Here is a 22,350-nt window from a genome sequence, read left to right on the forward strand (position 1 = left end):
ACTGGGCTGCAGCAACCTTTCTTGTTTTATAAACAGCAGGGATTGCCTCTATTTTATTGCATTTGATATTTTTTGATATTTTGAAGATCCAGCATAAATGAAAAGTAGTGGTATAAAAAAACAAAAAAAAAACATTACTTTTACTAGTCATTTGTCATTATTAATTCTTCATGATCAGCATACCTGGAGGCATGGCAGGGCTAAAGAATGTCTCATTCCAGTCTCCACTCTTAAAAAAGTACATTCAGAAAGTAATGTTCATTTATTTTGAATAACTTACGGTTCATCGCAGTGGTCATGTCTAGACGTATCTTTCTTTACCCATTCCTGTTTGTTCAACACAATGTCTGATTCCGCTGCTTTGTTACTGTCTGATTGATACAACTTTTCAGATATTTCCTTTATCTCCTCATTAGTGATATCAGCATCTAGAACAACAGGACACGGGCTGAAAGGGCTGGTTTAACACAAGCGGTCCCAGAGTCCTCTTGTGAGACTTTGAAATATACTGTATATAAAACAAGGATGGCCATGCATGGCAAATAGAATCAAGTGATGCAACATGCCCATGCCCATCTCTACTCGTGATCAAGGTAGCACCTATCACCAAAATAGGAATCAATGGTAAATTTCTTAAGACCACTTTCACACTGAGGCGGTTTTCAGGCTTTTTAGCGCTAGAAATAGCCTCTGAAATGCGCCTGAAAAGTGCCTTGAAATTATTGCAATGGGTCTTTTCACACTGTGATGGTGCACTTGCGGGATGTTAGAAAAAGTCCTGTTAGGAGTGCTGCAAATAGCGCTCCCAAAATGCCCCTGCCCATTACAATGAATGGGCAGCGCTTCCAAAGTGCCTAAAAAGTGATTCGGAAGCGATGCGAAAGGGTCTTTCCTTGTGTATTCGTCACGGGACCTTAAAAAAACGGCCCGCTGGTGCCCGAAAACCGGAGAAAAAGTGTGGTTAAAGCATGGTTAAAACGCTGCTAAAGCACGGCAAAAGCGACTGACTCTTTAACGTTGTTTTAGCTGTGCTCTGGTGTGAAAGGAGTCTTAACGTGATAGGGTATGGGGAATGTGAACACACATCAATACACAGCAATACAAAACTGACTGGTCTACTTTTCAGTGAACCAGTAGCCAGGCCAAGGACAGATGACAATTGCATTACAGGTTCTTTAGGGTTCTTCAAAATATGCGGCCAGCAGGGGCGGCAAAAGCAGGCGGCTGAGCCACAGTTTTGCTACCAACACAAATGCTAACGTTACAGCCTGACAGGGCTGTACACATGCCACAGCTGCAATGCTTTGCTTTACAGTAGCATTTTTAACTCGGGCTGCGTAGTTTGAGCGGTAGCACCACCTATCAAACTCGCCCATTGAGATCAATGGAACCACACCGTAGCTATGAGCCAAAATGCTTGGTCCATAGTTATAGCACAGTCCTGCAATGTAAAATTGCAATTCAGGAATTTAATATATATTTTTTAAAACCCTAAAACAGCCATTAGGAGTTGGTAAGAGCACCCCCTGAAAGCCTGTCAGCAACTGTTACACCTCCCTATGAAAAGCTTTCCACCACAGACCGATTTTCAGAAGGTGGTCGTCTGTCTGAAGGAAGCTTTACAACAAGCTTCCCTGACTCCAATACTGCATACACTGGGCAGGAATTCTGTGTGAAACTTTACAGCCAAACTAAAGCCACTTTCTTAGGCTGCCCTGTCAACCCTGATGCCTCCCCCTATCTGTGACAATGGAGGTTTTTCACTTCAGCTTTCTTCCAATCTGTAGCCAACCTGCTGACAGTCTGTGTAATGTAAACAAAAGTTGTAAGAGGAGCACATGTACTATATATATATATATATATATATATATATATATATATATATATATATATATATATATATATATACAGGGTGTATGATACAGCAAATAGAGCTAATCCAAGATGGCGGCACACACAGTGCTCTAAGAGTGCTATGCATGGTTCACAGAGAAGGACATTTAGAGCATCATATTTGCTCCCACAACCGTATATTTAGAGAAACCTTGGAGTCTGTGGTGGCACTACATACCTCCATAGGGACTGCTATCAGAACTGGTTGCTGCTTTGTTCTTCTTTTCGGTGCTGCTGGTAGCTCCACCGCATAGGTCACTATAGTCAGTACAGCAGTTATTGAATTTAGAGCACTTGTTATTGCAGTGGCATGTATTTTTCTTGTTATATTTTTCACCACATCTTCCCTCACAGGAGGAATCTGTATGGATGACAGTCAAAACAGATGTTTTTAGGCATGCGTTACCATCCCCAAGCTCATTCTGAAAATGCCAGTTGCCTGTCTGCATTACTTCCTGAGTCACTGACTACTACGCATGCAGTTAGTAAAGTAGCTATATGTAGAAATCCAAATCTGCACACATGCTCAGGGTTATTGACTCTAAAAGTGTTGATGTCGTAGGCTTAACATTACAATCAGGCAACTATCATATAAAAAAGTTGAGTTCAGTAATGGCAGTGTTTATATCTTATTATAGGTGTCCTTACCTATTTCATCATACTATGTTGTGTAAATTCTTTTTACATAGAAAACTTCTGTCCTTAATCCCTTCCCTCCACAATTTGTTAAATAACATTCCTCAGAATGATACACATACAGCATGGGCACACGATAATACCCCCTTCCCCTATGAGAGCTAGTAGCTTACACTTTGCACAATGGATGGCTTTCAATCCCAGGTGTCACTGACTGTTCTGGTCCCCAGTGACAATCATAATCAATCAATATTGAATTTGTTTGCCTTTAGCCTGCAGATGAACACTGTCATCTTTAGGTTGCAGTGGGATCTGAGATGCTTTATATTTAATAGTGTAAATTGTAATTGCAAAGACATCATTAAAATAATTGCATTTAAACAAATCAAGATTGTTTTAAACAATTAAAAAAACAGCAACAAATATATATATATATATATATATATATATATATATATATATATATATATATATATCTGAAACCCTTCAACCAAGACAGATGCGAACCATATAAACATGCGACAAGACTTACAACATAACATGGACCTGAGGTGTGCCCTGGCCTGCTGGCCGGTATGCCAACAAAGGGGGCATACTCAAGATAAGTATTCAGGCAACCATACTGGCCTTCTTATTTATGGTCGAAGCCCTTCAACCGAGACAGATGTGAACCACATAAACACGTGACAAGACTTAAAACATAACATAGACCTGAGGGGTGCCCTGGTCTGCTGGCTGGTATGCCAACAAAGGGGGCAAAAATACTTGGATAGGGTAGTACCTCTTTATTGGTCCTATGACATTTATTGAGCAAGCTAGGTGAGGACTTGTGACATCTCTACCTGAGGGTTTGGAAATTATTTAGCGAAGCAGGCAGATTTTCACCCGTCCAATTCTTAATGACATGGTCTGGTACCCCGTACTGAGATGCGGCCGAGGCTGCTCCAATCTGATAGGAGTGACCGGAATACAGGCCGGGGTAAAAGGCTTAGGTTAACCAATGGTATCCTGATGTGCCTGATGAACTGACTGCCACTCAGGGGGCTGGTTGGAAAAGGTAGCAACAGCCTGTGTTTCGACTGGCTAGGTAGGTGAGACAGTAACAGGTCGAGTATCTCTACTGGGCAGCAGCCATGTTGGTCTGGAAGAGCTTAATGTCAACCCTGGGCTTGGATTGTTGGGTTCTGGACACTATGAGGTGTAGAATGACATGATCTTGAAAGCACAGTATCTGGCCGCAAAGCCGTGGAAAGGCCAGGTAGGTGGTAGCTTGCTGTGAGCTTGGGGATGGTCCATCCCCTGAGGGACAACATGCTGCCATGCTCTGAACTCGCGGGGGGTAACTGAGAGGTGGAAGTGAAGTCTTCACTGCCGGTCTGCGACATGGCTCCAGCTAAAGACAAGGGGAGGGGGGCGCATGTGTGTTAAGAGGAATCATAGCTGTATGATAGTGAGTAGAGTTGGATAAAGAAAAATGGATAAGAAGGAAAACGAGAAGGACAGGAAAAGGAACGACAGGCGCAGTTAGAAGCCAGTTTGTGCTCTGAAGCATTGACCTCTATTGAGTGAAAATATAGAAAACTCAAAAGAGTGCGTGACAACCAAGGTGAGCCACCAGGTGACTGCCTAAGTCACCAATAGCTCGGGTGCTCATCTGTGCTGAGCACAAACCTGTGAAGCAGAGCCCTGGGACGTACTGGGAAAAACTGAAGTCTAGTATGGCCTAATTAGGAATGTTGTGGTTGTGACATATGCTTGCCTTGTCAGCAAGCTCAACGTTTGGCGACCTTGTCTGCATAGGTGAAGGGTCGCCTTTTGAAAGCAGAGTGTAATGCAAAGAAAACATGTGACAGTTACTAACGCCCGATGAGCAGCTCAAATATTGTATGTGAAGTGAAGATTTAGTGAAAGGGTGCTGCAGGTTGATGTGAGAGTGAAACCCATGTACTACACACCTGGCTCAACGCCCTAGTTGCAAAGTCCTGGTTGAGGTTGAGAATTCAGTCGACCAAGGACCTGTAGTAAGGGTGACATAGAAGTCCAGTTTCTTTTTTTTTTCCCTTTTACCTGTCTAAATGACCTGCCCCACTCCTTGAAATGCGACTGGCCCCATGGTGAAGATGCGATATCTGTGTGTGTTTTTTGTTTTTGTTTTTCGAGGAAATAACATCCAACCTGGTGCAGGATGGAACAACCTGAAACCGACTGACCTAAATGAGAAATGACAGACAGAAAATGGTGAGCGGCTCAATTGTATGTCACTGGAGATAATGACAGGCCAGATTATGTCCCATTGGAGAAATGATCGGTGGCCGGATTGTGTGACACTGGAGAAATGCTTGCAACGATTGCAAGAAAGTAGCCTTTTCCGGAAGGCATAAAAATAAGGATAGCAGAAAAATTGAATATTTGGGAAAGAACTGTAATCATGAGTGGTTGTCAACCGTGACTGTAGAGTGCATGAAATGAGTCCGATACCAATCAGTTGTGAAGTATATGAAATGAATCCGATAAGAATCAAATCGGTTGTAGAGTGTATGAAATTACTCCGATACAAATCGGTTGTAGTGTGTATGAAATTACTCCGATACGAATCTGTTGTAGAGTGTATGAAATTAATCCGATACAAATCGGTTGTAAAGTGTATGAAATTATTCCGATATAAATCAGACTGTGGAGAGTATGAAATGGATCCCATATGAATTGTTGTGCCGCCGACACGACTAGATTTTAATTGGACTGTAGCGTGTATGAAATGAATCCAATACGAATCAGTTGTAGAGTGTTGAAACTAATCCGATAAGAATCGGTTGTAAAGTGTATTAAATAAACCCGATATGAACCGGTTGTAGAGTGTGTGAAATGAATCTGATATGAACCGGTTGTAGTGTGTGAAATTAATCTGATATGAATCGGTTGTAAAGTGTATGAAATTAATCTGATGCACATCATTTGCAAAGTATATGAAATGAATCCGATACGAATTAGTTGTAGAGTGTATTAAATGAATCTGATACAAATCGGCTGTAGAGTATATGAAATTAATCTGATACGAATCAGCTGTAGAGTGTATGAAATGAATCTGATACGAATCGGTTGTAAAGTGTATGAAATGAATCCGATACAAATCGGTTGCATAAAATGAATCTGATATGAATCGGACTGTGGAGAGTATTAAATGGATCCAATATGAATCGTAGTGCCACCGATGTGACTAGATTGGAATCAGACTGTAGAGTGTATGAAATGGACCCAATATAACTCAGTTTTAAAGTGTATGAAATTAATCCGATACAAACCAGTTGTAGAGTGTATGAAACAAAACCAATACAAATCGGTTCTAGAGTGTATGAAATGAACCCGATATGAACCGGTTGTAGAGTGCGTGAAATTAATCCGATATGAACCGGACTGTGGTGAGTATGAAATGGATCCAATATGAATCGTTGTGCCACTGGCGCGACTAGATTCAAATTGGGCTATGGAGTGTATGAAATGGTTTAGCAAAATTAAAGGCCTGAAACTGGCCACATGTGGTGTAACAGTGTGCTTAGACTCACAGAGGAATTAATCTCATGGTTGGTATGAATTTTTAAAACAATGACTGCGCTCTGAGACATATGAACGATTCGTAAGTTCCGCTATGAAGGCCCTAAATACGAAATGGGGAACACAATTAATCAAAATAACTACACTTGATACAAATAAATGGTTACAAATCCTAAATGTGTGTGTGTGTGTGTGTGTGTGTGTGTGTGTGTGTGCGTATACACTATATTGCCACGTGCCTTTACACGCACATGAAATTTAATGGCATCCCAGTCTTAGTCTGTAGGGTTAATTTTGAGTTGGCCCACCATTTGCAGCTATAACTGCTTCAACTGCTTCAACTCTTCTGCTTCAACTCTTCTGGGAAGGCTGTCCACAAGGTTTAGGAGTGTGTCTATGGGAATGTTTGACCATTCTTCCAGAAGTAAATTTGTGAGGTCAGGCACTGATGTAGACGAGAAGGCCTTCCTCTCAGTCTCTGAGTCTCTGCTCTAATTCATCCCAAAGGTGTTCTGTCTGGTTGAGGTCAGGACTCTGTGCACGCCAGTCAAGTTCCGATGCCCCAAACTTGCTCATCCATGTCTTTATGGACTTTGCGTGGTGCATTGGTCCAAATCATTTGGTGGAGGGGGGATTATGCTGTGGGGTTGTTTTTCAGGGGTTGGGCTTGGTCCCTTAGTTCCAGTGAAGGGAACTCTTAAGGCATCAGCATACCAAGACATTTTGGACAATTTCATTCTCCCAACTTTTCAGGAACAGTTTGGGGGTGGCCTCTTCCTGTTCCAACATGACTGCGCACCAGCGCACAAAGCAAGGTCCATAAAGACATGGATGAGCGAGTTTGGGGTAGAGGAACTTGACTGGCCTGCACAGAGTCCTGACTTCAACCCAATAGAACATCTTTGGGGTGAATTAGAGCGGAGACTGCAAGCCAAAGCCTTCTCGTTCACATCAGTGCCTGACCCATACTTGCCAACCGTCCCGATTTTCCCGGGACATTCCTGGGATTCAGACCCTTTTGCCGATTTTATTGTGTCCTGGGAAATCAATTTTTTTCTTATTTTTCGCCGTTGCCACCCGTCGCTGCCACTAGAGGTCTGCGGCCGGTGGAGACAAGGTCTCCGCCGGCCACCATTTTAAAGAAGACCAGAAGACCAAAAGAAGAACACAGGTGGCTACAATAGAAATTAAGCTGCAGCGCTGAACACCCCCCGCCCCGATGCCGGTCCGTCCGTGACCTGTTATAGAAAGGAGCAGGAGTGGGCAGCGCCACAGCTTAATTTCTATTGTAGCCACGTGGCCTGCTCCGCCTCTATTTTGTTCCCCCTCTGGGAATAGGAAAACTGTAATGGCGGTGGAGACACCGCTAAACCTGATGTAAGGGGGCTGCAATGGGGGGACACCTGATGTAAGGGGAGCTCCAATGGGGGGACAACTGATGTAAGGGGGGCTTCAATAGGGGGGTGCCTGATTAAGGGGGGCAACAATAGGGGGACACCTGGTTAAGGGGGGCTCAAATGGTGGGACACCTGATGTAAGGGGGCTCCAATGGGGGGAAGCCTGATGTAAAGGGGGCAACAACAGGGGGACGTCTGATGTAAGGGGGGCTCAAATGGGGGGGACACCTGATGTAAGGGGGAAACAATAAGGGGACTCCTGATTAAGGGGGGCTCCAATAGGAGGACGACTGATTAAGGGGGGCTCCAATGGGGGACATCTGATATAAGGGCGGCTCCAATGGGGGGACATCTGATGTAAGGAGGGACTCCACTCTGGGGACGTCTGATGTAAGGAGGGACTCCGCTGGGGACACCTGATGTAAGGAGGGACTCTGCTAGGGACACCTGATGTAAGGGGGCTCCAATGGGGGGACAGCTGATATAAGGGGGGCTCCAATGGGGGGACAACTGATGTAAGAAGGGCTCCAATGGGGGAAGCCTGATGTAAGGGGGGCTCCAATTGGGGGCACCTGATTAAGGGGGCAACAATAGGGGCGTCTGATTAAGGGGGGCTCCAGTGGGGGACACCTGATGTAAAGGGGCACCAATGGGGTGATGCCCGATGTAAGGGGGGCTCCAATGGAGGGACAACTGATGTAAGGGGAGCAAAAATGGGGGGGTGCCTGATTAAGGGGGCTCCAGTGGGGGGCCTGATTTAAGGGGGGGCACCTGATGTAAGGAGGGACTCCACTGGGGGCACTTGATGTAAGGAGGGACTCCGCTGGGGACGCTTGATATAAGGAGGGACTCCACTGGGGATGCCTGATGTAAGGAGGAGGGACTCCGCTGGGGACACGTGAATACAAAGACACTGAATTTCAAAAGAACCAACTTCCCTAAACTACGAGCCTTGTTAGAATGCATAAATTTGGATAACATTTTAGGAACAAAGAACACGGAGGAGAGATGGGTTTGCTGTAAGAGCATATTAAATAAGGGCATTAGCCAATGCATCCCATTGGGTAATAAATTTAAAAGAGCGAACAAAAGTCCTCGATGGCTTAACTCCAATGTAAAAATGCATATAAAAGTAAAGGAAAAGGTCTTCAAAAAATACAAGGTTGAGGGATCATCATCAGCATTCAGACATTATAAAGAACACAACAAGAAGTGTAAGGGTGCAATAAGAATGGCTAAGATAGAACATGAAAGACATAGCGGAGGAGAGCAAAAAAAATCCCAAGAAATTCTTTAAGTATGTAAACAGTAAAAAAGGGAGGTCAGACCATATTGGCCCCATAAAGAATATGGAAGGACATCTGGTTACAAAGGATGGGGAGATGGTAAAGGTATTGAATGTATTATTCTCCTCAGTCTTCACAAGAGAATCGGGGGGGGGGGGGGGCTTCAGTAATCAAAACTGCAGTGTTTATCCTCATGACACATCACAGATCACAGGAAGCACCTCCATGGTTAACAGAGGACAGAATTAAAATTAGACTTGGGAAATTTAACAGATTTAAATCGGGAACAGATAGTTACATAGTTACATAGTTACATAGTTACATAGTTAGTCAGGTTGAAAAAAGACACAAGTCCATCCAGTTCAACCAAAAAAAATAAAATAAAATAAAATAAAATATACTATACATACATACATATACATACATATACATATATATATATATATATATATATATATATATATATATATATATATATATATATATATATATATATATATATATATATATATATATATATATATATATATATATATATATATATATACACACATACATATACCAGCCCATATACCCAATTCTATACCCACAGTTGATCCAGAGGAAGGCAAAAAACCCCAGCAGAGCATGATCCAATTTGCTAAAGCAGGGGAAAAAATTCCTTCCTGATCCCCCGAGAGGCAATCGGATTTTCCCCAGATCAACTTTACCTATAAATTTTAGTACCCAGTTATATTACGTACACTTAGGAAATAATCCAGGCCTTTCTTAAAGCAATCCACTGAGCTGGCCATAACCACCTCTGCAGGGAGTCTATTCCACATTTTCACAGCTCTTACTGTGAAGAAACCTTTCCGTATTTGGAGATGAAATCTCTTCTCCTCTAGACGTAAAGAGTGCCCCCTTGTCCTCTTTGTACCCAAGGGTACTCAGGGAACTCAGTCAAGTAATTGCCAGACCATTGTTCCTAATTTTTACTGACAGTCTACTGACTGGAATGGTACCAGCTGATTGGAGAAAAGCCAATGTAGCACCAATATTTAAAAAGGGCCCAAAATACATCCCTGGGAATTACAGACCAGTTGGCCTAACATCTATAGTATGTAAACTCTTGGAGGGGATGATAAGGGACTGTATACAAGATTTTAGTAATGAGAACGGTTTCATTAGCAGTAATCAGCAGGGATTCATGAAGAATCGTTCTTGCCAAACCAATCTATTAACCTTCTATGAGGAGGTGAGTTGCCATCTAGATAAAGGAACAGTTCAATCTCTGTATTTACGGACGATACTAAACTATACTAAAACTAAGCAGGGCAATAACTTCTCTGCAGGATGTGCAAACTTTGTAAAAAGATCTGAACAAATTAATGGGGTGGGCAAATACATGGCAAATGAGGTCCAATGTAGAACATTTTTAACCACTTGCCGACCGCCGCACGCCGATGTACGTCATCAGAATGGCACGGGCAGGCATAAGCACATACATGTACGTCCTTTGCCTCCCGCGGGTCGGGGGCCCGATCGGGCCCCCGCCCGGTGCCTGCGGCGGTCGGTTTTCGTTCGGGAGCGATCCCGGACGAGGGGACGGCCATTCATTCATGGCCACCCCCTCGCGATCGCTCCCGACGAATGGAAATCCCCGGTGACATCACTTCCTCTCCTGTAATGTAAACACAGGAGAGGAAGTGATGTATTCTCTCCTCCGTGTCGGTATTTTTCGTTCCGACACGGAGGAGAGCGGATCAGTGAGTTGCACCAACACATCCCACACACAGTAGAACATGCCAGGCACACTCACACCCCCCCTTTACCCCCCGATCACCCCCCCAATTACCCCTGCCCCCCAGTCACAGTGACACCAATGTCATTTTTTTTTTTTTTTTTTTTTTTTTTGCATTGGTGTCATTTGTGACTGTAATAACTGTTAGGGCAGTTAGGGTTAGCCCCCTTTAGTTCTAATGTACCCCCCTAACCCCCCCAATAAAGGTTTAACCCCGTGATCACCCCCCGTCGCCAGTGTCACTAAGGCTGGGTTCACATTGCAGCGGTTTATGAGAACGAATGTGATTCGCACCGCACTGCAGTGCAAATCACATCCGATCTCTGTGCGATTCGAGTTCAGCCATTCGCCGCACCCGCCGCACCCGCCACACCCGCCGCACCCGCCGCAAATTCGCACGGGACCCTTTTTTTGGCCCGCAGCAGAATCGGATCGCATGGGTGTTCACACCATGCGATCCGAGTTTGCAGATCGCACTGCGATATGCGAACTGATCTGGGGGTGTCAGTAACATTTCACTGACACTCCCAGCAGTTCGCATAGGGCAGTGTGAACTGCCGCCGGGAGGCATGCGATGCGGGAACCCGCCGCGGATTCGCGGCGTTTCCGCATCGCTCCAGTGTGAACCCAGCCTAATAAGCGATCATTTTTCTGATCGCCGTATTAGTGTCACAGGTGACGCTAGTTAGGCAGGTAGGTATTTAGGTTCGCCGCAGCTTTTTATAGCGCTAGGGACCCCCATATACTACCGCATAAAGCCCCCTGATTGCCCCCTAGTTAACCCTTTCACCAGTGATCACCATATAACTGTTACAGGTGACGCTGGTTGGTTAGTTATTTTTTTATAGTTTCAGGGCACCCGCCATTTATTACCTAATAAAGGTTTAACCCCCTGATCACCCGGCAGGTGTCATTTGTGACTAATAACTGTTAGGGCAGTTAGGGTTAGCCCCCTTTAGTTCTAAGGTACCCCCCTAACCCCCCCAATAAAGGTTTAACCCCGTGATCACCCCCCGTCGCCAGTGTCACTAAGGCTGGGTTCACATTGCAGCGGTTTATGAGAACGGATGTGATTCGCACCGCACTGCAGTGCAAATCACATCCGATCTCTGTGCGATTCGAGTTCAGCTATACAGATAGTATGGCTGAATTCGTGTCGCACCCGCCGCACCCGCCGCAAACTCGCACGGGACCCTTTTTTTGGTCCGCAGCAGAATCGGATCGCATGGGTGTTCACACCATGCGATCCAAGTTTGCAGATCGCACTGCGATATGCGAACTGATCTGGGGGTGTCATTAACATTTCACTGACACTCCCAGCAGTTCGCATAGGGCAGTGTGAACTGCCGCCGGGAGGCATGCGATGCGGGAACCCGCCGCGCATTCGTGGCGTTCCCGCATCGCTCCAGTGTGAACCCAGCCTAATAAGCGATCGTTTTTCTGATCGCTGTATTAGTGTCACAGGTGACGCTAGTTAGGCAGGTAGGTATTTAGGTTCGCCGCAGCTTTTTATAGCGCCAGGGACCCCCATATACTACCGCATAAAGCCCCCTGATTGCCCCCTAGTTAACCCTTTCACCAGTGATCACCATATAACTGTTACAGGTGACGCTGGTTGGTTAGTTATTTTTTTATAGTTTCAGGGCACCCGCCATTTATTACCTAGTCTCACTAGTGTACCCCTAAATTTAGGGGTGTCTACTTTCTAAAATGGGGTCATTTGGGGGGGGGGGGGTTTGTGCCATCTTGGCATTTTATGGCCTTCAAAACTGTAACGCCCTTAGAAAGCCTGAAGGCGGTGCTTGGTTTTTGGGGCCCCGTACGCGGCTAGGCTCCCAAAAAGTCCCACATATGTGGTATCCCCGTACTCAGGAGAAGCAGCAGAATTTATTTTGGGGTGTCATTTCACATATGCCCATGGCATGCGTGAGCAATATATCATTTAGTGACAACTTTGTGAAAAAAAAAAAAAGTTTGTAATTTTCCCGCAACTTGTGGCAAAATATAAAATATTCCATGGACTCAACATGCCTCTCAGCAAATAGCTTGGGGTGTCTACTTTCTAAAATGGGGTCATTTGTGGGGGTTTTGTGCCATCTTGGCATTTTATGGCCTTCAAAACTGTAATAGGTAGTGAGAAGTGAACTCAAAAAATTACGCCCTTAGAAAGCCTGAAGGCGGTGCTTGGTTTTCGGGGCCCCGTACGCGGCTAGGCTCCCAAAAAGTCCCACATATGTGGTATCCCCGTACTCAGGAGAAGCAGCAGAATTTATTTTGGGGTGTCATTTCACATATGCCCATGGCATGCATGAGCAATATATCATTTAGTGACAACTTTGTGAAAAAAAAAAAAAAAAAAAAAAAGTTTGTAATTTTCCCGCAACTTGTGGCAAAATATAAAATATTCCATGGACTCAACATGCCTCTCAGCAAATAGCTTGGGGTGTCTACTTTCTAAAATGGGGTCATTTGTGGGGGTTTTGTGCCATCTTGGCATTTTATGGCCTTCAAAACTGTAATAGGTAGTGAGGCGTGAAATCAAAAATTGACGCCCTTAGAAAGCCTGAAGGCGGTGCTTGGTTTTCGGGGCCCTGTACGCGGCTAGGCTCCCAAAAAGTCCCACATATGTGGTATCCCCGTACTCAGGAGAAGCAGCAGAATTTATTTTGGGGTGTCATTTCACATACGCCCATAGCATGTGTGAGCAATATATCATTTAGTGACAACTTTGTGTAAAAAAAAAAAAAAAAAATTTTTTTTGTCATTATTCAATCGCTTGAGGCAAAAAAATAAAATATTCAATGGGCTCAACATGCCTCTTATCAATTTCCTTAGGGGGTCTACTTTCCAAAATGGGGTCATTTGGGGGGGTTTTGTACTGCCCTGTCATTTTAGCACCTCAAGAAATGAGATAGGCAGTCGTAAACTAAAAGCTGCGTAAATTCCAGAAAACGTACCTTAGTTTGTAGATGTGACAACTTTTGCGCAAACCAATAAATATACAATTATTGACTTTTTTTTTACCAAAGACATGTGGCTGAATACATTTTGGCCTAAATGTATGACTAAAATTGAGTTTATTGGATTTTTCTAATAACAAAAAGTAGAAAATATCATTTTTTTTCAAAATTTGCGGTCTTTTTACGTTTATATCGCAAAAAATAAAAATCGCAGAGGCAATCAAATACCATCAAAAGAAAGCTCTATTTGTGGGAAGAAAAGGACGCAAATTTTGTTTGGGTACAACATTGCATGACCGCGCAATTACCAGTTAAAGCAGCGCAGTGCCAAAGTGTAAAAAGACCTCTGGTCATTTACCAGCAAAATGGTCCGGTCTGAAAGTGGTTAAATAATGCATTTGGGTGGCAAAAATATGAATGCAATCTATACACTGGGGGGAGAACCTCTGGGGGGAATCTAGGCTGGAAAAGGACCCGGGGGTCCTAGTAGATGATAGGCTCGGCAATGGCATGCAATGCCAAGCTGCTGCTAACAAAGCAAACAGAATATTGGCATGCATTAAAAAGGGGATCAACTCCAGAGATAAATAGGGATGGCCTTGCGGTTTGCGGCAAATTTTTCGTGTTCACGATTTGCCAAACCGGTGGACTTCTGGCATTGTTCGCACGGCGGACATTTGCGTTTACATTGTGAAAGAACTTTGACCCATGATGACACATCCATCATGGGGTACAGGACAGCCAATTGAGACATTTCAGCACATGGACAATTGGACATTATCTTATAAAAAGACCTGATCTGGCGGCCATTTTACATTTTGTCTTATGTCAGTGTAGGGAGAGGTTGCTGTGTGGAGCAGTGACAGACTGTAGTCACACAAATCACAAGCTATTAGGTCCACACAAGTCCTTTTAAGGACTGGTATAGGTGTACAGTATATAGGGTTCTGGTGCACTGCTGCTGACTGCTGTGCTGCTGATTGCTGAGTGCAGTGCTGACCGATTCTGCAGCTGTCTTTTGTCAGTGTAGGGACAGGACGCTGTGTGGAACAGGGACAGTTACTATTAGGTCCACAAATGTCCTTTTGAGGACTGGTATAGGTGTACAGTATATAGGGTTCTGGTGCACTGCTGCTGACTGCTGTGCTGGTGATTGCTGAGTGCACCGCTGACCGATTCTGCAGCTGTCTTTTGTCAGTGTAGGGACAGGATGCTGTTTGGAGCAGGGACAGTCAGTTTAATCACTAGCTATTACTATTAGGTCCACAAAGGTCCTTTTAAGGACTGGTATATATGTACAGTATATAGGGTTGTACACGTATAATATACTTTCTTTCAAATATAGAAAGCCTATTATACTTGACTGCTGACCGATTCTGCAGCTGTCTTTTATCAGTGTAGGGACTGAGGGACAGTCTGCAAATCACTAGCTACTAGGTACACAAAGGTCCTTTTAAGGACTGGTATAGATGTACAGTATATAGGGTTCTACACGTGTAATACACGTGTAATATACTTTCTTTCAAATATAGAAAGCCTATTATACTTGACTGCTGACCGATTCTGCAGCTGTCTTTTATCAGTGTAGGGACTGAGGGACAGTCTGCAAATCACTAGCTACTAGGTCCACAAAGGTCCTTTTAAGGACTGGTATAGGTGTACTATTTGGTGTGAAGTATATAGGGGTGTAATACACGTATAAAATACTTGCACATATAGAAAGCATAGTATAGTGCATTTCCACTGTGCAGCATTGTGACTGCTGAGCAGTTCTGCAGCGATACTACAAAGAGTGACAAACGCAATTAAAAAAAAGTATTATAACTGGTGTGATAGACCAGTGGCCCCCAAAAACGACAGATTGAAGCGGGGTGTTATATACCTTCTTCCGCATACATACTGCACTTCTCTAGAGACTTTTGTCACAGGGTCATTTAAAAAATGACAGGCAGAGGAAGAGACAGGCCCTTCCACAGGGGTGGTAGGGGTAGGGCAGGAGCAACAGACTTGAGCCAAAGTGGCAAATTGCAGAAGGTGCTTGCGATTACATCAAAGGACGCACCAGACTTGGTTGAGTGGCTCACACAGCCTTACTCTTCTGCACCCTCCTCATCCTCTCGACCTGCACCCTCTTCACTCTCTGCTGTGTGCACCCCCAAAGACACTACCACCAACAGTGCTCTCTATCACGGTGCTGGTGTCAGTGCTCTCTATCACGGTGCTGGTGTGGTGTCAGTGCCCTCTATCTCGGTGCTGGTGTCAGTGCTCACTATCACGGTGCTGGTGTCAGTGCTCTCTATCTCGGTGCTGGTTTCAGTGCTTTCTATCTCGGTGCTGGTGTCAGTGCTCTCTATCTCGATGCTGGTGTCAGTGCTCAGTCTCTATCACGGTGCTGGTTTCAGACAGTGAGGGAGATAGCAGCAGAGAAGCCAATCAGCAGGCAGTGCCAGCACCATGGCTGAGGATCAGCACTGGACTGGCACCTCTGGACCACCGCAGTGGAGCCCTGCATAGGTGGGGTAAGGGCCGGGCAGAGGGAGGGGCTCAAGCACAGGTTGGCACACTAGGACACTGGCACAGGACTGCGCTGCCCTGACTGTAGCACTGATCATCTCCGGCACCCCCTTCATAGCCTGCCCTGACCTTGCCTCTCCTCTATGGCCTTCATGCGCTACTGAATTGTCAAAATTTCACAGATAAAAAAAGAATGCTTGTCGTTGTCGATCCCAGATTCACTTAATACTTTTGTTATGTCAGTGTCCATGTGGTGGGACTATGTGTGCGCAGCTAGTAAGTATTTTGTGGCTGAAAATATGACCTGTAGGTTTTTAAGGTTCGCCTGACATTAAAGTCAATGGGGTCTGCCGCGAACTTTGCGGTTCGCAAACTTTTGCCCGCGTTCGCAGTTCGCGTTTGCGAAACGTCCCGTCGGAAGTTCGTCCATCACTAGAGATAAAGCAGTCTCCCTCTCTGCAAGACTCTGGTATGGCCACATCTAGAGTATGCTGTCCAGTTCTTGACACCGGTCCTCAGGAAGGATGTACTGGAAATGGAGCGAGTACAGAGAAGGGCAACAAAGCTAATAAGGGGTCTGGAGGATATTAGTTATGAGTAAAGGTTGCGAGCACTGAACTTATTCTCTCTGCAGAAGAGATGCTTGAGAGGGGATATGATTTCAATATACAAATACCATACTGGTGATCCCACAATAGGGACAAAACTTTTTTGCAGAAGGGAGTTTAACAAGACTCGTGGCCACTCATTAAAATTAGAAGAAAAGAGGTTTAACCTTAAACTACGTACTGGGTTCTTTACTGTAAGAGTGGCAAGGATGTGGAATTCCCTTCCACAGGTGGGGGTCTCAGCGGGGAGCATCGATAGTTTCAATAAACTATTAGATAAGCACCTGAATGACCGCAACATACAGGGATATACAATGTAATACTGAAATATAATCATACACATGGGTTGGACTTGATGGACTTGTGTATTTTTTCAAATTCACCTACTATGTAACTATGTAACTATGGACTCTGCTGGGGACGCCTGATGTAAGGATGTACTCCGCTGGGGACGCCTGATGTAAGAAGGGATTCCGCTGGGGACGCCTGATGTAAGGAGGGACTCCGCTGGGGACGCCAGATGTAAGGAGGGACTTTCTGGGACACCTGATGTAAAGAGGGACTCCGCTGGGAATGCCTGATGTAAGGAGGGACAATGCTGGGGCAACTGATGTAAGGAGGGACTCTGCTGGAGACGCCTGATGTAAGGAAGGACTCTGCTGGGGGACACCTGATGTAAGGAGGGACCCCGTTGGGAATGCCTGATGTAAGGAGGGACTCTGATGGGGGCACCTGATGTAAGGACAGACTCTGCTGGGAGCACCTGATGCAAGGATGGACTCTGCTGGGGGCACCTGATGCAAGAATGGACTCTGCTGGGGGCACCTGATGGCATCAGGTGACAGGTGACACACTCAGGGGTGCTACTGATTCAGCATTATGGTGAGTTGAATGATTTAATTTTATATTACAATGTAATAATAGAAATAATGTGCTTCAATCATTCTGACACCATCACAACCATGGTTCCGGGATGATTGAAGCGCTAACACCAGGTGTTTGGAGTATCTTTATCTGCTTATTTGTTAAACTCTGGAATACACATTTCTATTGTGGTGTAGGATCTGAGCCTGCTGTCCCTCCACTCCTCTTTCCTTCTTTCTCTCTCCTTCCCTCCCTTTCTTTCTTTCCTTTCTTCTCTCCTTTCTTTCTTTCTCTCTCTCTCTCTCTCTCTATCTCTCTTTCCCCCTTTCTTTCTCCCTCAATCCGTCATTCATCTCAGACTCTAACCACACCCCCTTTGAGCCACTGCCATTTAAGCCACGCTCACTATTCGTGTAAACCACGCCAGTTTTTCGCAGCAGCGTGCCACATTTTTATATTTTGCTATGTCATGCCTACAAATGCATGCACTGCCCCTAATTATAAGACCCCACCAACAGCCAAAAAAATGTCCCTATAATTTTTTTTTACAATGTTGCCAAATATGCTGACCTCACAAATGCGCTTCTGGAAGAATGACCAAACATTCCCATAGACACGCTCCTAAACCTTGTGGATAGTCTTCCCAGAAGAGTTCAAGTTGTTATAGCTGCAAAAGGTGGCCAACTCAATATTGAACCCTACGGACTAAGACTGGGATGCCATTAAATACTTTTACAAATATAGTATGCATATATTATACTGTGCATTTGTCAGCTTTAAAAAAGCTTTCCACCGCAGACCGCTTTTCAGAAGGTGGTCGTCTGTCTGAAGGAAGCTTGACAACAAGCTTCCCCAACTCCAATACTGCATACACTGGGCAGGAATTCTGTGTGAAACTTTACAGCCAAACTAAAGCCACTTTCTTAGGCTGCCCTGTCAACCCTGATGGCTCCCCCTCCTATCTGTGACAATGGAGGTTTTTCACTTCGGCTTTCTTCCAATCTGCAGCCAACCTGCTGACAGTCTGTTTAATGTAAACAAAGGTTGTAAGAGGAGCACAGTACTATATATAAAGGATATATGATACAGAAAATGGAGCTCATCTGGAGGAATCCAAGATGGCGGCACACACAGTGCTCTAACAGTGCTATGAATGGTTCACAGAGAAGGAAATGTAGAGCACCATATTTGATCCCAGTGCCTTATATTTAGGGAAACCTTGGAGTCTGTGGTGACACTATATATCCATAGCTCCCAACTGTCCCTGATTTTGAGGGACTGTCCCAGATTTGGAGCAATGTCCCTCTCCATCCCTCTTCCCCCCTCATTTGTCTCTCATTTTGGTCTGATCCATATAGTTGTATATAAAATGCACTTTTTATCTTTCAAAAAGTGTTTCCCAGAGCTAAACTTTTCATCCAAAATCTAAATTGCTGCATTTGTAAATTTTAAAAGCCAATATAAAGGAATAGTAGTGGTAAAAAAAAAAACCTTTGAGGATTTAATTAACCTTTTTTTTGGGTTAATTCTCCTTTAAGGGGGCGTGGCAGGAGGTGCGACCTATGCCTACATACGTTTGCTAGTAGGTGTCCCTCATTCCCATCTCAAAATGTTGGGAGGTATGCATACCTCCAGAGGGACTGCTATCAGAACGGGTTGCTGCTTTGTTCTTCTTGTCAGTGCTGCTCGTATCTTCACCACATAGGTCACTATAGTCAGTACAGCAGTTATTGGCTTTAGAACACTTGTTATTGCAGTGGCATGTATTTTTCTTGTTATATTTTTCACCACATCTTCCCTCACAGGAGGAATCTGTATGGATGACAGTCAAAACAGATGTATTTAGGCATGTGTTACCATCCCCAAGCTCATTCTGAAAGTGCCAGTTGCCTGTCTGTATTACTTCTTGAGTCACTGACTACTACTAATAAGCATTCATTTAGTAAAGTACCTGTATGTAGAAATCTAAATCTGCATGCTCTGGGTTATTGACTTTAAACGTGTTGATGCCATAGGTTTAACATTACAATCAGGCAACTATCATATAAAAAAGTTGAGTTCAGTAATGGCAGTTTATATATTTTCTTATTATGGGTGTCCTTACCTACCACATACAGCATGGGCACACAATAATACCCCCTTCCCCTGTGAGAGCCAGTAGCTGACACTTTGCACAGTGGATGGCTTTCAATCTCAGGTGTCACTGACTTTTCTGGTCCTCAGTGACAATCATAATCCATCAATATTGAAAAATATAGCTTTTAGCCTACAGATGAAGGCCCCTTTCACACATGCGGAACGTATGTCCGTATTTCATCCATCCGTTTGCCGATGAAATACGGACAAACATGCATTCCTATGAACATCTGCAGACACCCGATATCATCCGTCTCCGCTATTGTCCAATTCCAGACGGAGGAAAATCCTATTTTTCTATCCGTCTGCAGAGCGGATCGGATGAACATGGACAGACGGTCAGTGTTCATCCGATTCCCCATAGAGGAGAGCGGAGAGCTGACAGGGGGGTCCCTGCACAGTGTGTAGGGACCGCCTTGTCATCCGCCGGCTCAGCGGGAATAAACGGAGCGATCCCCGCTGAGCAAGCGGATCATCACAGGGCGGATCATTACGGATCCGACCCATGTGAAAGGGGCCGAACACTGTCATCTTCAGGTTGCAGTGGGATCGGAGATGCTTTACATTTAATGATGTCTTTGTAATTACAAATTACACTATTAAAAATAATTGCATTTAAAAAAAATAAGGATTATTTCCAACAATAATATAGATATAGATAGATAGATAGATAGATAGATAGATAGATAGATAGATAGATAGATAGATAGATAGATAGATAGATAGATAGATACAGTATCTCACAAAAGTGAATACACCCCTCACATTTTTGTAAATATTTTATTATATCTTTTCATGTGACACTGAAGAAATTACACTTTTCTACAATTATTATTATTATTATTAACAATTTATATTGCGCCAACAGTTTACACAGAGCTTTACAATGTAGAGGGGGGACAGCACAATTTTAGTACAGTTCAATAGGGACAGGGGGGCCCTGCTCATAGAGCTTAGCTTGTAAAGAGAGGGGTGGTGGTACAAAAGGTAATAGTTGCGGGGGATGATTTGATGGGGGTGGCTCTGGGACAGTTGTTAGGTGGGTGTGGGATAGGCTTCCCTAAATAAGTGAGCTTTCAGGGATCTCCTAAAGGTGGATAAGTTAGGGGCTGATTGGATATACCGGGGCAGGGAATTCCAGAGGATGGGAGAGGCTCTGGAGAAGTCCAGAAGACGAGCATGGGAGGAGGTAACAAGGGAGCTAGAGAGCAGGAGGCCCTGGGAGGAGCGGAGGGGATGATTTGGGTGATATCTGCAGATAAGGTTGGTGATGTAGCTGGGGGTGATGTTGTGGATGGCCTTGTATGTTGTGGTTAGCAATTAGATAACGGTGGGGTGAAGGGATTGGCAGAGAGGGGCAACAGTTGTGGATCTGTTAGTGAGGTGTATTAGTCTAACAGCAGCATTCATAATAAACAGAAGGGGGGATAGCCTGCATAAGGGTAGGCCATTAAGGAGAGAGTTGCAGTAGTCAAGGTGGGAAATAATCAAGAAGGGAATAAGTTGCTTTGTGGTGTCATTAGTCAGAAAGGGTCAAATTGTGGAGATGTTGCAGAGGTTAAGGTGGCAGGATTTAGCCAGTGATTGATATGGGGGCTGAAAGAGAGGGCAGAGTCAAGAATTACACCCAGCACCCTGGCATGTGTGATGGGACCAATGGTTGTGCTGTTGATCTTAATGGTAAAGTCATGGGGGGGGGGGGGGGGCTGGGAAAGAAGGGAATATTACAAGCTCAGTTTTAGAAAGATTGAGTTTGAGAAAGTGGTGTGACATCCATACCGAGATGTCATTCGGTAAGTTTGAGATCTGTGAGGGGATCGAGGGTACAAATCATTTGGTGGAGGGGGGTTATGCTGTGGGGTTGTTTTTCAGGGCTTGGGCTTGGCCCCTTAGTTCCAGCGAAGGGATCTCTTAAGGCATCAGCAAGCCAAGACATTTTGGACAATTTCATGCTCCCAACTTTGTGGGAACAGTTTGGGGATGGACCCTTCCTGTTCCAACATGGCTGTGCACCAGTGCACAACGCAAGGTCCATAAAGACATGGATGAGCGAGTCTGGGGTGGAGAAACTTGACTGGCCTGCACAAAGTCCTGACCTCGACCCGATAAAACACCTTTAGAATGAATTAGAACTGAGACTGTAAGCCAGGCCTTCTCATCCAACATCAGTGCCTGACCTCACAAGTGCGCTTCTGGAAGAATGATCAAACATTCCCATAGACACACTCCTAAATCTTGTGGACAGCCTTCCCAGAAGAGTTGAAGCTTTTATACTCAATATTTAACCCTGCAGACTAAGACTGGTGAAGGAGGAGAAGGAATATCCTTATTTTAGGGTCTCGTTTGTCATGATGACCACAGGATAGATAAGGTCTGGTAAGAACTGGTTTTGAAAGTCAGAACATCAGCAGTAAATTGTTTATGTCTGAGATGCTATGTTTGTATAGGAATTATGTGTCATGTGATGAACTCTGTCCTCCCTCCCTCCCTCATTTCTCTTTAAGTTGTGCAATATTCTTTATCCATAATTTGTATAAAGATATGATTCTTATGATTAAAAGCAAGCATTCATTGAATGACTCTCTTGTGTGCATTGGATGCTTCTAGTGTAAAGGGAAAATAGTTGAATAAAAGCATTGGTGGATTTGACCAATACATGTTTAACCATGAGTTTTTATGGTCTTGTATTTGAAGGCATGGCAGGGGTGTGTCATTTGCGGTGAA

At 44.4% G+C, this 22,350-nt stretch overlaps 1 protein-coding gene across 1 annotated transcript in view; it reads right to left on the reverse strand.

Moving 5' to 3' along the window:
* Nucleotides 1–22,350, reverse strand: part of ENDOU (endonuclease, poly(U) specific) — a 69,473-nt gene that overhangs the window by 29,582 nt on the left and 17,541 nt on the right. Inside the window, exons 5-7 of the mRNA XM_077483769.1 lie at nucleotides 19,120–19,302; nucleotides 2,072–2,254; nucleotides 281–428 (exon numbers count right to left, since the gene is read on the reverse strand). Coding sequence (XP_077339895.1) covers nucleotides 281–428; nucleotides 2,072–2,254; nucleotides 19,120–19,302 — 514 coding nt within the window. The remainder of the gene's footprint in view (nucleotides 1–280; nucleotides 429–2,071; nucleotides 2,255–19,119; nucleotides 19,303–22,350) is intronic.

Source organism: Lithobates pipiens, unplaced genomic scaffold, assembly GCF_037356315.1.
Source record: "Lithobates pipiens isolate NorthernLeopardFrog02 unplaced genomic scaffold, aLitPip1_a1.2 Scaffold_16, whole genome shotgun sequence".
In the NCBI taxonomy this organism is placed as follows: Eukaryota; Metazoa; Chordata; class Amphibia; order Anura; family Ranidae; genus Lithobates; species Lithobates pipiens.